Consider the following 16,080-nt stretch of genomic DNA (forward strand, 5'->3'; position numbering starts at 1 on the left):
ACCCATTATAGGAGAAAACCTTTGAAACCTACAATTTACAAAGCAATGCTGGAGAATACTGGGGGGAAAAAGACCCAATTTGAGTGCAGTTTTAGTTAAAAAAAAAAAAGTTTTAAAAATGAATACTGTCACCAATTTTTGGTGGAAAATGTTAGTTTACACATCCCCATTGTGTAATTCCAGGATCAGACCACGCAACAGTAGAACAAACACAGCCTGACGCCAAAGATTTAGGCTGCTGGGACTGAAATTGAGTGAGGAGCGAGATGAAAGAGGGCAATCTATGATTCATCTGTGACCAGCATGAAATCTGATGTGGCACGCACGCACGCATGCACTTTCACATTCTGCAAATCATATTTTTAAGAATAATTCAATATTGTTTGATGCAACAGTATTACAATTTTTTTGACATTCATTTCAATAAAACTAGGTGAATTAATAATGGATTACATATTCGCTCTCAGTGACAAAAGACACTTCGACATGTGGACCTGGTGAATTGAAATTGCAACCTTCTGATTGGGAAACAACCGCCTGACCAACCGAGAGACAGCCACCCTATGATGGTGGAAAAAGTGTGGGTCCTGAGCCCGACAACCTCTCTCCACTATATATTGGTATTATGTAAGACCCGTTCTTCGAAGATGCTAAATTAACGCTTGATTATTGGAAGGTTTTTTTTCTCATCCCTTCTTCAATTTAGAGGTGGAAACCCCCCGGGTTTGGCGTCTGTGTCTGCATCCTAAATTCAACTTCAACATGAGTCAAGATAATCCCTCTCAAGTCACGATTCGGCACAGTGAAGCTCACGCAAGAACAAGCAAAATCAATTTGAGTGGCGAACAGATTTAAATATGATTATTTCTTTTCTATAATTGTGGAGGGAGATTGTGGAGATGAGAATGAGTGACTAATGAGCGACTCACTCTGTTTGTGAAGATGCTTACCAAGTCGCTGCAGTCCAAACTGTCCATAGTCTTTACCCTGTATGAATCCCTGGAAAACATAACTGCCACCCTCGGGCTCAGCAGAAACCTAGCAGAGAAGATACAACCCACAGCTTCAGAAACTGTATGTTTTGTTTCATGCACATAAAAAGAATATCTGTTTCAGAGACACCTTGGAAAATGTTGTCTTGACTCCACACCACATCAAATACTGCAGATCCACTGTATTTAGTATGACAGTTACCACACTCTGTCATGCTACATTCAAAAATAACACATTTGTTTGTGAAACTGTGCTCCAGACGCCGTGCGCTACGCTATCAATAGCTCCTCTGTGAGCAGTCACCTGTCACGAGCCGTTATTAAGTGGACCTTGAAGTTTATTTTAGAAAAGAATCTTCACTTCCACTGACAGAAACTGTTCTGCTGTTGTTGCAGGTCCCTTAGATGTCAGGTGTATGCTGGAGCTTATTCAGCATATTGCAGGAAACACTGCAATATTTCATACACGGCGTACAATAGATCTGATGCACCGCCAATGTAAATTTATACAAACAAAAGCACACAGAGCCAGGAAATTGCTATTCTGCTTGTTGTCAGTTTCTTCTCTTGTATCATGTGCCCCCCCCCCCATGTCTTGGCTCTCAAAGTGGAATCACAACAGACTAATAATGAGTAAACATTGGTTTGATTCGGTCCAGAAAAAGCTTCTTTTTTTTTTTTGGGCTTCCAAGTAGTACGAGTCCATCTGCCTGTACTATTTCGCTTGTCTTTCAGACTAAAACAAACAAATAAAAAATAAAGCGTAACTTTAAATAAAGTGCAACTGCACCTCCTGGTTATTTTGTAAAGCTTGTTGGTCAGGCCAAACAAATTTATGTGTGTACTCACAAATCCGTCCATTGCCCAGGTCTCATCACTAATCCTGCTCAAGGAGCTGTGGGCCAGTGCTCTCATCTGGTACAGCAGGAGCATTAACCGAGCCTCCTGGCGTTTGTAGACTCCTACAAGAAGTCGAATAAAGAGAAATGATGCCAGTGAAGAAATGAAGCCATACAAGTGTGGAAGGTGAGAAAAAGGGGGAAAAGAGCAGGGAAACACATAAAGGCAGAATAAAGAGAAATTGAAAAAAGGGCCAGACAGTTGAGGGAGGGAGGGAGGGAGGGAAGACACGAGCGATTTTTGAGTGGGCAGTTAGTCAGTCAGTCTGTGCAGCCTAATACATCCGTCTTTAGAGCCAATAGTTAATTTCCACTCTCATGCATGAGATCATTTGGTGATTGACTGATTGACACAAGGCACCCTCAAAATAAATGGAAGTGACACACAGAGGTAGTGAGAGGAGGAGAAGGGAGGTGGACGAAAGGAGGCAGAAGGCAGATGATTTATAGATGACTCACCAGAGAGCAGAAACTCCATGCTACTGTCGGTTAAAGTTACATTGACTTTTCTAGTTGTAGCATTAAAGGTGGTGACTGTCAGAGTCATCGGCTGCTTCTGGCCTTTGTAATCGTAGGAACCCTTCCAGATGAAATCAGGGGCAAAGACATCATCAGGAACTAGTAAAAAAAAAACAACAAAAAAACAAGGTCTCATTAGTAATGTCATGACATTAATCATAATGACATCATAAGGAAATTAATGCACAGGTAACTAACAGTGTCTGCCACCAGTTTTATCCTTTAAATATCAACCTGGTACATTATTTTAAAACTGAATGCTGCACCCACACAGCTGAAAGGGTAATTAGATATGCAATGGAATCAACATATCAAACACCTGATAACAATCTTTTCATTTAATTTGAATATTATTACATTTCTTATAAGCTCTGGCAATCTCAGTTAATGATGATTGAATACATTATGAGTGATAACTCTCGACTCGTGGCGTGAAATTGACAGAACTTTTTTAAGCAGTTCTTGAGTTTTGAAAAAAACAAAATAAAAAAAAATTACTTTCTTAGCTCTAAGAGCAGAACCAGCTAAGTGCATGTACTGAATACCAGGCAATGCAAATAATCAAAGTCAGAATAATTACTTAGTTGTTACTTGGCGAGGTAAGAAAAGGTAAGGCAGGAACTCCAGAAGTAAAAAGCTGCTCATTGTTACTGCTTTTAAGAGGATTTTTTGGGGAGTATAAAACTGATCAGAGCATCCTTTTACGGCCAACACGTATCTTCTTGGATAAAACTAAGTGCTTTTCCTTCTCTAGCTGAGGTGTATTCACAAAATACGTGTACACACTATTTTGACATAAATCAAAAAATCCTGAGAAAGACTGTTGAACTATACTAATGAAAATACCCATTTTAGGACAATTCCAAAGCCTCTGTTTTGTAGGCGATATTATGCATATTACTTTATTATGTTGCCATGATACCGTTTTCTATAAGGACTAAGCTGACACTTGCGAGGAGTCAATGATACTAGTTCAACTTATAAATAAAAATCTACCAGTACACTACTCAATCATTGATATAACGGTTATCACATGAATGTGATTGCAAGAAAACATTTAATCAAAAATCATACGTACAGTCACAATTAAATCTGTAATATCTGCAATCATATCTATTATTAACATTGACAAGAGAAATTAAGTGATATCTTTCAGCCAAGCATATATTATTGCATAATTTAGAAGTAATCTAAATATTGTGGGAAGTGTGTATGCCTCGTGACATCACCAGTTATATTAATTGTAACAAATAATATTCAAACATTTCTTAGTTTCATATTTCTGGAAGAAAATGTGAACAAACTTCATGACTGCATATGAGACAAAGAACAGCAATGAAAAAGTCCCAAATCTGTTATGAGCCAAGGTTTGAGGAGGAAAAAAAAAAAAAAAAGACATTGTATTTGCCGTTAGTGTTCATACAGGAGACCCTCTACAGTTTGTATAACTCAATACTCACCTGTCATTTTAGGGCTCGGTGTCCCTGGCACAGGTTTGATCGCTTTCTCATGTGACTTGGAGCCGGCTATAGAATGACACAAATATGCACGTCACAAGATGTAGTCATTCATAGTACAATCTAATGGTTAAAAGATTTTTCTGAGGCAAACACTGATACCGCCTGTACTAAACTCTGTCTTGCCTTGTTAAGATCTCTGGTGGCTCAGGACAAACATAAACATCTATGTAACTTCAAATAAGAAATTATACTGAATTACAAGTACATTGAGCTGGGTTTACAGAAAGACTGTCAACACACCCAAAAAGGATGTAGGATTAATTAAATGTGTTCTCAAATGTAAGCCAGAAAAAGAAAAAAAAGTAATTTGCTTCCTTTTTGCATTAACACAAAAGCTTCCTCTGGAACAGAACCTAGACTATTTTCCTCTTGTAGCCCGAGCGGTGCCAAACACGTACCTCTGCACACAGGCACCTTGCCAGTCCAGCTGCCGTCAGAGCGGCAGACACGGTGCTCTGACCCCCCAGAGAGGAAATAACCCGGCTGACAGGAGTACACCAGGGTGTAACCGTAGGAGGGGAGGTCCAGACCTGTGACGTCAGCATTGGCTGGGCTCCGCGGCTGCTTGCAGGAGTGAGCTGGAGATCAAGAAAAGGGCAAGCCTGTGAGCATATATAAATTTACGCTCAGACACACATGGAGTGGAAACACAAACACACAATTACACATTTAAGTGTACAAATAAACTGAAGTGAACAGACAGATGTGAGATAATCAGGATGGAAGAAAAATAAGTGAAAAGATGCCATTGGTGGTGGCAGTTGAGTGGAAGTCATTTTCTCAATACAATGACTAAAGTCAAAACAATAACTTTGCCAATTGACCTGAACTGAAGCTCTCGTCTTATCATCTGATGCTGTGCCAGCGCAGTAGAAGGTGTGGCTGGACTCGATATAATTCAGCCAGTCACTCACAACACCAACCATCTGGTGTTCCTTTGTGTTTCCCGAAATAATCAAAATGTTCAAGGGCAAGAGCAAATTCAACTAAACCCACTGGTGTCCTTGCAAAATAGTGCTGAACCAACTGTCACTGTAAATCTTGTGAGAGTGTTTTCCATCATGAGGTTGGTGGGTCACTCACAGTCATGGCCACTTGAATGAAGCAGAGTGCTGACTAAAATTATAGGTTTCTGAGTGCAGACTGTGTCATGGTCAGACCTTTCAAGAGGGTGAGCGCGTTGAAAACCAACAACAAAATCTGAATCAAATAGTCTCTTCAGAGGGTATTTAGATCATTCTATTTTTACACTTGAGTATTGCAAATTAAACTGAAAAAATATTTTCACCCATCAGTATACACTGAACAACCTTTATACACGAGGCAAAAACCTCATATTTAGAGGCTTTTACTGTGACTTCAAACCATGCTTAAGTGCATCCTCTCCAGTATTGTATTTATTCAAACACAAGAAGATCTCGATTACAAGATGACCTCTCCCTTTTAGAAGGCTTGTATTTAAAACAAACAAACAAATGTTTTGCAGATCAAATCTTGTTCACATTTGTTTAACTTAAATACTGACAACTGGACATGCATGGACACACTAGTGCTGTGTATAATTAGTATATTTGTTACACAGATCCCTGGCCTTGCTGGTTTCCAGCCACAGTAGCTCATCGTCACTGCCATCCTTCAGCATTTTGAAACATTTGACATTTGCTCATAATGAAGTCCAGACTGTTGTGATGCCACTCAGCATAACACCAGTAGCTGATTATTAGCCCCGAAAAAATCTAACAAAATGAGCTTTTTCAGACCGAGCCAACATAATAAAAAAGCCTGTCTTATAGTTTGAACCAATATGGTAATAAAGATCTGCTGACAACTTGGTGTCCAGGTCAACCTCGGCATAGATTAGAAATTCACACATCCTGGTGTGTGAAAATAACAATTTACGCTGCATAACAGAACAAAAATCAAGAGATGACGTCCAAAGAAGTCGCTATGGATCTGCATGATAAAAGTGCACTAATGCAAAGACAAAGTTAAGATTCTGAGAGCTTTTTTCAATCCAAGTGCACCCACAGGAACATTAAGCTCTCTGTAACTGTGAGAAATGACAAAGTTTGAAAACACAAGTATTTCTCAAGTTGGGCTTTCTGACCAAGTTAAATAAATGACCATGTGCCGTCTCTGTCAGGGAAATGGCCAAAAACTCATTGATCAATCTAACAGGGCCTCAAAAGTTCTGAATAGAGAGGGAGAAAAAAACCTGTTGAAAACCATCTAAGCAGCACTCCATTATTCAAGCACTTAATGCAAGAGTGCACTCTGGGTAAAAGGCAAATGATGTCTTAAAGTCCATGAAAAGCTTTTAAAGCAACTCTGTGACCATAAGAAAAAAATAGTCGAATTACAATTAGTCAAAAATTATTTCAATAATTATTTGGGCTTAATACGTAGTATATTTTATGAAGATCCAACACTACTAATTGGCAAAGCATGGTGGTGGCAGCATCATGCTACAGGGCTGCTTTTTAGCATACAAGATAGAGCGCTGAGAAAAAACAACCAAGACTGGAGCAACTGCTTCAGTTTCAGGCTGAAAACGACATCCAGTGAAGATGTGCTGAGGCTTCAGGAGAAGACTCAGACTTGCGTCCCACAGCGCAAATGGAAAAAGACCCGTGGATGGTCGCAGTTGATTCCCATATAATCTAATGTGACCTGAGAGGATTTGCCAGGGGGATGGGGAAATCTGTCCAAACTCTGACGTGAGCAGCATGCAAAGATTTACCCACAGATACTGGACGCTGTAATGGCTGCCAGAAGGGCAGCAGCTAATAACTTTATCGGGTTTGGATATGAAAACCTATTCATAAAATATATATATGATTTGCCATTATGAGTTACAAAATACTGATTAAAAAAAAACCCCATTCATCTCAAAATCATGCGAGTCTTTCAAGCCTATTCTACTTCAAAAGCATGGAGCTTGTGACGAGTTAAGATCGCATCAAAGAGTACAGCTTGCAAGCGCTGGTTGAATCAGAAGTTGATGACAAAAGCTGTTACTGCTGTGTTTCCAAAACACGGGCCTCTTATAGACCATATTGAATATTTTCTTTTTCTCATGAGTAGGCTGAGTATACTTGCTTTAATTTTTCACATCAACGAACTCTCTGCAAAACAAAAATGTATGCAAATCAACCCGCACCAGCAAAAACACCGAGGGTTTGAACACTGAGGCTCTGTGGCACAAACAATATTGTGAAAATAGTAGAATATCTTTGCAGCTTGTGAGCGAAATAACACGTTGCCAGCTGTCAAATGGGAGACAGCTGCAACAGAGTCACAGTACCAAATCGGTCCTTCATGACATCCTAATGACATTAGTGGCAATAGGGTGTGGAAGGAATGCCAGGATAAAACCCCGTTTGTGGGCTTTGTGGAAGAAGAGGATACATGAGCAAACTCCTCTTGGTGGATGTCACCTCTGCTGGTTGTGAGCTGGATAAGGTTACATGTGTTTATGGATGCCTGCATAAATAGTGCTCACACTACAAATAAAACGGGTATGGCAAGGTGAAAGTGGTGTACTGAAATCTTGTGAGATAATGCTCTAATTCATCTAACAAGCGGTTACAAACACTATGAAAGATTGACGGGAAATGCACAAGGAAGACGGCTCTGTGCGTGTTCCCCAAGCTTTTTCGATGAGTTGATGAATCTGTAACTCAGAAATCTAATATGTTTTTTTATTAAATTTGCAAGTGAAAAGAAAAACTACCCCATTCTGCTAATGGTAGATATAAAGTGCAGAGGCTTAAACAAATAGAGATAAATGTACGATCTGTAAACAACTTCCCCCTTGCACTGCAAATCTTCGCAACTCATTTGAAATGACAATCTGTCGGCACAAGTTCGGAGGAGCTTGAGACTTTGTAGACTCTGAATACTAAAGACACTTACAAGGCCGATGAATTGTTGAATCAAAGACATGTCGTATCCGTCGTCGTGTCCTGCTGACAGCGCCCATGTTTATTTACACTTCTAACGGCCTCACTCCTGAGATTACACGAGGCCTCAAAGGACACTTTTTCTGTCACACGGCAACATGTAATGTTCTCGGTTCAACTTGGTATCTCCACTCCAGACAGAGTGCATTAGTTCGGGAGCAGCGGTACAGACAGGCGGCAGCAGATAGGGGCAGACGCACCGCGACAGCCCTGCTGATGGATTTCTGTAAGAGATGAGGGACTTGGCCGGGTTCAGTGACAGCCGGCCACAGTCAGGAGGACTAAAGTTACGTTTTGAATTGTCGCAATGTTTTACTCCTCGCTGTTTCGTGAGCAGCAATCAAGTGAGCATGCAGAGATGCATAAAACTGTAGAAGCTATACTGCAGCTCGATGGAAGTTTGAATGGAGTTTCAAACAATTTTTTTTTGGGGGGGGGGGGGGGGGGGGGGCTTCAGACTTTGAGACTGTATCGACACATCCCTAAAGTACTTTCTGCCCCAGGCTACCGCTGCTGATGTGAACATAGTGTCATTCTTCATTAAGACACAAGAAAAGTTGTGACAAGACGGTAACTTGACGATTTGGAGTGTGTGCCTATGAGCAAGGAACATCTAACATTTACTTAACCAAAACTGTTGTCACAATTGTGGTTTCGCAGTAAAGCTCATTTTATTTTTCCCCTTCTAACAAATTCAGATAAACAAGTGTGTGTTTTAATAAAATAATTCAAAGTTATCAAAAGTTTTACCTTCCTTTAGTTGCAAAAAGTCATTCTTTGACCCCTAAAATTCCCCCGGTGCTGTGCCGCTCTGTGAATCTTTCTGGTGCCACTCAATGCTACGCCATTGTAATATAACACGCCAAAAATCCATTTATATTACATCTATCACATTTATGGTGTTGTTAATCCCAGTTTTTGTTTGCATTTGCCAGCAGAGTGAGAGTGGTCTACATCACTTTTAAATCCATTTAAGTAGCTTGAAAGTAACAGAGGAACATTTAATCACAGAGAAAGGTATTTTAGAGGATTTATGACCCAGTTGTGACTGAGGGTCAACGCGGGGTGTTGGATCCATACAGAAGCACTCAAATACATATACATAACTGCTGTTCTTTCACAATGTATGATAAGTCAAAGAGCCCAATGGGGCTTGGATCCACATCGTTTAAAAACATTTATACATATCACTTGTGAAAAAAGCTATAAATGAATGCATTGTTTTGTAATATGTAATAAGCTGAAGCTTGTTTTTGCTTGTTTTTCAATCTGTATTGAGGTAAATATAATCATTTTATATTTGCTGCAAACAGAAACCGAAATCAGGGCATGAGAATGTATCCTTCAGTGTTACTTAAAGACAGTTAGTTTTGGTCCACAATGAACACCTCTGCCTAAAAGACATCAACAAAAGCTAATTGGAGTCTGGAGTTAATCAACCTGGACTCCATTAATGAAACAAGATTGGAGCTTTGATTTGGAGCTACTTTCACAGACAGACTCAGTCCAGTCAGACATAAATCATACAGGAAGCTTCAAGTGTCAAAAGAAAAATCACTTGGTCATTAAGTTAGGTGCACTGTATTTGTTTGAAATGTAAAGTAAATAAATTAAGGTAAGGTGAAACTTGCGATTTTTCTTGCAAATGTGTGGGAAACCTGTTAAATAAAGTTTGCTGCTCCTGGTGAATTTAAATATATTCACAGTCAGACCTCAAGCGTTAGGCTGGCAAAGCCTGAAAAAGTAAAACAATAAAAAAATGAAAAAGTGATAATCTGTAAACTGTTAAGATAAGGTAAAATATTTGCTCATCCAATATTTGCCAAATTTGAGAAGTAATTTGCAAGGGTGAAGGAAATGTGAATTCATTTCTCTCTCTTAATAACATGGCGACAGGCCAAGGGTAGAGGAAAGTCGAGGCGTTTTTCAGACGATAGGTCAGTGCAAGAACAGAAGCTCCTGAAACGTGTATTATCGGCAGACACACACAAAGAAACAATGTACTTGATTAAAAGTGCAGATTAAACACTAAGGACTTCAAAATATCTATAAAATATATAATTTTCTGTTCATCAGAGTTATCACACGTGACTGTTGAGATTTACCCAGGTTTCTCTCACCTTCTCAACTATTCCCCAAGGTTTCATGCATCAGTACTAAAAGTTTAACAGAAAAATCATCGACTGGGGCTGAAAAATTGAGCCATAAAACATTTTTTTCTTCCATTTGCAAAATTGAACACTATTAAAAAATAGCTATTTGGCATATAATTATGGTTTTATTACTGCTACTTGAAGGTGAAATCTATGTTCAGCTTTTATAAAGACACCCCAGTTGGCCTTAATATTCTGTTTTCCATTTATGAAACATCACAAGAAACACACACTGTTTCTATTATCATCCGGACCACACTCAGTTGAGTGGTTTTTAAGAAAACTTCTTTGTCATTCGAGAAGAAAGCTAAACCAAACAATCCACATTTGTAGCAACAAAAATTTAAGGTTTCTGTGATGCACATCAGGAAAAGAGATGACTGTATGTGGAAATAAGAAATTGGTAGCCAAGTTCTAATAATACAGTAATAAAAGCACTAAAACAGAGGACGTTCTGCTTTGAGCTAAAAACTCCAGCTTAGCTTTTGAACTGGCATGTGAGGTGAAATTTTCCGAGTTTTGGACTCTATGAAATTAGTTCGCATGAACAAATAAGATGATTTATAATAGTAATTTCACAAAATAAAGGAACACAATTTCATTGCATTCTTATATGATTAAGGTGCCCACTCATCACATAAACTGAGAGACACAAATTTTCTGGGACCTCATTTAGAAAACATTGTGTAGGATTCCTACTAGAAATGTACATGCGCCCAAAAGCTGAAAATGGCATGCGCCCAAAATAATTTGGATCGGTAAAACCGCACAGCTTTACACACAGCTGTCACCACACTATTTATGTGCTTACTCTGAAATTAGACTGATTGTTACTTTGTCACAATTGATAATCAATCAGTTCTATCCACCACTCTATCATTTGAATATGAAACTATGATATATGAGGCTGCACAAGTCACTCACTCTTGCGCCGTCTTACAGAAGGTCACACCCTCTCCCAAAGGCCACACCCTCTCCTGAAGGCACACTACTGCTCTGCCTTTGCCGGTCATACCCAGCGTATGGATGTGTTTGGATGTGTCAGTTCCCCAATATGAAAATCATTTACATAAAAAGGCAGATCGTTATGATGCCTTTAGACATAACCGTGCTATGCTAAATACTATATGTATGTTCACAGTGCATTCAGGAATTGATACAGCGCTGCTACGCTCTCTAGCTAGCTGGTGGGTTCACAGGCAGGATGACGGGGCCAGAGATGATAAAGACATGTTCACAAATTTCTTTTGAGGAAAAACACCAGCTTTTATAAGATGGGAGACCAATATCTGAGCAAACAGACCTTCAGCAAAGGAAAGGTCAGAAAATTGTTTGTATTTTCATGTGGATTTGCGCCGCAAGAGTGGTTTCAGCACCACAGACAGCTCAGCCATCCGAGTTGTTTTCATTTTCTCCGTGATTCTGTTTCCAACATACACAACAGATGCGCTGCCATGACGAGTTATATCTTGTTAGGAGAGTATGGACACTACTATTGAATAATTGTTTCAGTTTCATTAATGGTGTTTTACGATCTCGATTTCGTTAGATTAACACTTGCCAACCGAAACATATAGCGTCATGGAGCTGATCGCTGCAATGCACTATGGGAGTTGGGTTGGCGGAGTTTCAAATGTCTTTCTTTGGGGTTATATTAGGCTTGTCAGTGTTGGTAATGATTGTGTTGTGTTTTTATTGCTGAGTTCTTGTAATTAGTTTGATCGAGTATAGTTTAGTTTATTATTTGGAAGTTGGCAAACAGGATTGAAGAGGGTTTTGTGTGGCACGCCGTCCTACCATGGTGTTCCTGTTTGGTGTGTCAAAATTAAAGCCTCTGCTGGTTGCAGCTGGTATGAAGGGAAGAACATTCTCATATGTGAATCCTTCCCACTGCTTGCCACAATATATCATTTTCAATGGTGTCAACATTTGTGGCCTGGTTATGCAACTCTCTGCCTACCCTCGTGCTCACAGCACATCACTGGCTCTGAAGGTAGCAGAGAATACATCGGCATACAGTAAAGCACTGTGGCCGCGTCCGCGACACACCTTTTTAGCTTCCTGACTGAGTGGCCTGGGTGCAAAAAAAAAAGCGACTACTCAATTCAAGGACCTACAATTTATATTTAACAGCAACTGATGCTGAAAACATACATTTACAGACAGAATACACCTGTTGCTGTGCACTTTGATCTCAGCTTTCTCTGTTTACTCTCTGGTCGACGCAGTCAGTTGCTAAAACTGTCATGTATTCAGTCAAGCAAATGCACACAGCAAAGTAGTGGAGAAAATCTTGTGGCATTTTTCTGTTGTGGAAAACAGCCGCGGAGGACACATGTTGCCATTGAAAATTACAGCCCGAAGCAGCTCAGTGAAATTTCACAGCAATTGATATTCCCTTCCTCCCACTATTAACTATTAATTTAATGCTTTACTTACTAGTAAAGCATTAAAGCAAGAGAAAATATTTCTATTGTTGAGACTAGCAGCCATACATTATGAGAGAACATGCTGCAATGGTACTTCCTGAATTAAGAACTTGCAATAGCATAGATGATTCATTTAAATAGGTTTAAATGATTCATTCGTCTTTGACAATGTTTTTTGTTGATGCAAGGATCGTATGAAATTGTAAGAAATTGGACTGATTAGACATCTTATATTTCCTTCAGGATCAGTAAAGTATCCATCTATCCATCCATCCATCCATCCATCCATCCATCCATCCATCCAAGGCAGAAACACCATTAGATGCTGGTGAAAAGGTTTTCTATATCAAGCCTTTTGCACCTTCGTGTAAAATTGATCTCCATCGCCATAACAGCACAAGTTGAAGCAATATAGTAATCCTTGAAGGAAAAAAGATGTCTTGGTGTTTAAAATTTTGAAAGCACATCAACAAAACAAAGCTTAGAAGTTTTGTTTTCTAAACTTGCAAACAAAGCTTAAAATCCCCCTTTTCTTGTTTTGTTTACAGTCTTTCATTTTGTTATTATTTAATGATATTTTTCTCCTTTAAAATGTAGGTCCAAGTGAAGGTCAAGCTTCTCAGATTAATTTGGTTGAAAAGGATTTTTTCTAACCTCGCACAGCAGCTGAAACTTATACAGGTCTTTGGATGTCAATTCCCTTGTTATTAAGAAAATTCTCTGTGCCAGGCCAAGAAGTTTGTTGAGCTTCAACCTGCAATTATGCTGAAATTTCTCTCGAACAGCTACTTTATTTGAAGGTATCCATCAGGGTACTGGTAATACATGTCATTAAGGAATCAGGCAATGTGCAGGATATCTTGAATCAGTCCATGCAGAGCAGGATGACAGGGTCACCAATTTGAAGAAGCAGGTGGGGGAGATGATGCTTAGGAGCTGTCAAGAGACACAAGTCTAGACAGGTGGGCTTTTTGCTTTGTGGTCTGCTGTCAGCTGCTTGAATTTTTACTTCAAAATGAGCTCTATGAATGATAAGACTACTGCAATGGCTCTCTGTTTGCACTCAATCACAAACATCCACTCTAAACATTTTCATCATTTCTTTTCATCAAATCACCTCTAAAATCAAAACAAAGCATAACTAAATACATTTCTGAAACCGTTGAATGACCCTGAACAAGGTGACTTTCATTCACAGATTGTGTCAGTGAGATAGTGTTTGGTGCTCCTCAGAAAATGTATGTACACAATAAAAAAAATAGACAGCAATGATTCACAATAACCCTGAAACAGTCCATAATTCAATTACAACTGCGCATGTACACACACACACACACACACACACACACACACACACACACACACACACACACACACACACACACACACACACACACACACACACACACACACACACACACACACACACACACACACACACACACACACACACACACACACACACACACACACGAGTGGATATTACAGTATTTTTGCATCCTCAGCATAAAAGTCTCCCTGACTCAAGTGGTCGCGACATATTTGTGTAGTTATAAATTCAAGATTATAAAATATCATCTGGTGCAGCCTATCATCACTCTACTTAAGTGTTTATACTATAAGTGCTTTATAAAGTGTAGTTTATAGCAAGATGTGAAGTGGGAATATTCTCATAGAAAGATGTTGCAGCTTGCCAGGCACCAAGCAGTTAGGCAATGAGGCAAACATCACACAGCTCAACAGGTTTCCAACACAATATATTGGAATACATCGTACCTTAGATAACCTCTTATCTCGGGTAAGCAAAAAAGGCTTAACTGCACAGGCCCAGTGTGTAGATGGTCAACAGTTGAGGTAGCTCAAACAGAAAGACAGTAATCACTTCACTCTCAGAGTGACGGGCAGGTTGATTGGGGCACAAGCTGCAATCTAGTGAGAGGTCAGAGGTTGTGGCAGGATGGAGCATTTCAGAGAACTCGCACTTTAAAGAGGCAATGACAGGTTGGGGAGGTGGTTGAGGAGAATCACGAAGAGAGAGTCTTGGTTTCCCAGCAATGCAGAAAAACAGTGGCAGGATGCCAGATGGGTTAGTGAAAGACTTGGACATAAGAGTGATCTGAAGGCACAGCAAGAGCATGAGGAACAAGCACTCACGGATGCAGGTAGGCTGGATGCCAGTCCAGGTGAGATCGGGTAAACAGAGCCTTGTGGTGGAGCCCTGCAGTATGTGTCCCTGTTGGCACTGGAAGTCTATTCTGCTGCCCACCTGGCCACAAACAGACAGCACACAAAGTAGACAGAGTCAATACACTGATGCAAATGCCAATAGGCTCCCAGCATCAAATCTAAAGAGCTTGGGAAAAAATATAGCACTGTAAAGTTTTTTTTTCTTTCTTTTTTAATGATTATCTGTTATGTGAGGAGGCAGATGGAGACTATTCCTGGAGGCAATGTCCAGTGTTCGCTGTCTCAAACTGATAGACATATATCCAATAGTCATAATCATGACTTTTTGGTAAAAAATTTAAAGACTTCTGTTATAGCAATAAATGACTTTTTTTAAGGCAGGCTTAATGTGGGTCTTCACTCAACACTGTCAAATATTGGTGAAGTAGTTCAGTAATGCAGAAAAATGCAAGTCTCCAGTCATTACAAGCACTGATCCACATAAGCTGCTTTTGCTTTCATTTGGGACAAATTTCATATCAGATATTCTGCTGAATGTTTTGGAGAAATTGTTTGCACTTAACTTGTAAGTGACACTCTAAAAGCAACAGAGAGGAAAGAAAATTCACAAGCTGAAAGAAAGCTCTCCAGAGGACTACTGAGCACACGCCAATGTCATAATATCAATTTCTTTGATACTATGATGCATTTTTATATTGCTCATTTTATATGGACGTGCACACTGCATAGAGTGCACATTATCATAAACAAAGAAACATAGAAACATGTAATGTGTTTCCACAAAGATGCAGGGTAAAGAAATATAAACTTTTCTCCTCTTTCGTCACATGGGACTGTAATGTACACTTCACTGCAACATCATTGCACCCACATAACATCATCCAAAGGAATAAATTATGATTCCACCTGGAAAAACCACTGGAAACTGCCCATTTGAGAGAGAGAGCCAAGTACAGTTTTCACAGTGAATCTGCAAGCTTTGAATGGCACTTTGATTTGATGCTTCTGGTTCACACTCATCTACTTCAGGCTCTCAGGTGCAATAGCTGGTATTCTGCACACAATTCTTTTTTTTATGTTGTATAACTGTTAACTACACTAAGATGCCTGTTATCTGTAGGATATGAAACATTGTATCTTTCTAAGATGAAATGTATAAAGAAGATGGACAACACAACATACCACTTCACCAAACAATGCAGACTGTCAATTCCAAGGAATATTGTGTTTGAATTGGATAAAAAAATAAAAAATAAAAAAAATGGTCACAGTGATGAAGTATGTTATATTATTCATTCAATCCTATGTATCTATTGGAGCTCTTGTTGATTTTACCTTAAAGCCTGTTGTGTAATTCATGAAGCCATGCTCGGGAGTCCCTGGATTTTCACATGTGGTTCTTGTGGGCTCTGTAACGAG

The 16,080-nt window shown here is 39.4% G+C and overlaps 1 protein-coding gene across 1 annotated transcript in view; it reads right to left on the reverse strand.

Annotated features, from left to right (window-relative positions):
* Positions 1-16,080, reverse strand: part of LOC308133227 (CUB and sushi domain-containing protein 3-like) — a gene marked incomplete at both ends in the record, with an annotated part of 215,521 nt that overhangs the window by 1,664 nt on the left and 197,777 nt on the right. Inside the window, 7 exons of the mRNA XM_080500528.1 lie at positions 951-1,038; positions 1,842-1,954; positions 2,351-2,509; positions 3,871-3,936; positions 4,329-4,508; positions 14,629-14,740; positions 15,997-16,070. Coding sequence (XP_080356654.1) covers positions 951-1,038; positions 1,842-1,954; positions 2,351-2,509; positions 3,871-3,936; positions 4,329-4,508; positions 14,629-14,740; positions 15,997-16,070 — 792 coding nt within the window. The remainder of the gene's footprint in view (positions 1-950; positions 1,039-1,841; positions 1,955-2,350; positions 2,510-3,870; positions 3,937-4,328; positions 4,509-14,628; positions 14,741-15,996; positions 16,071-16,080) is intronic.

This window comes from Blennius ocellaris (assembly GCF_963422515.1).
Source record: "Blennius ocellaris genome assembly, chromosome: 8".
NCBI classification, from domain to species: domain Eukaryota; kingdom Metazoa; phylum Chordata; class Actinopteri; order Blenniiformes; family Blenniidae; genus Blennius; species Blennius ocellaris.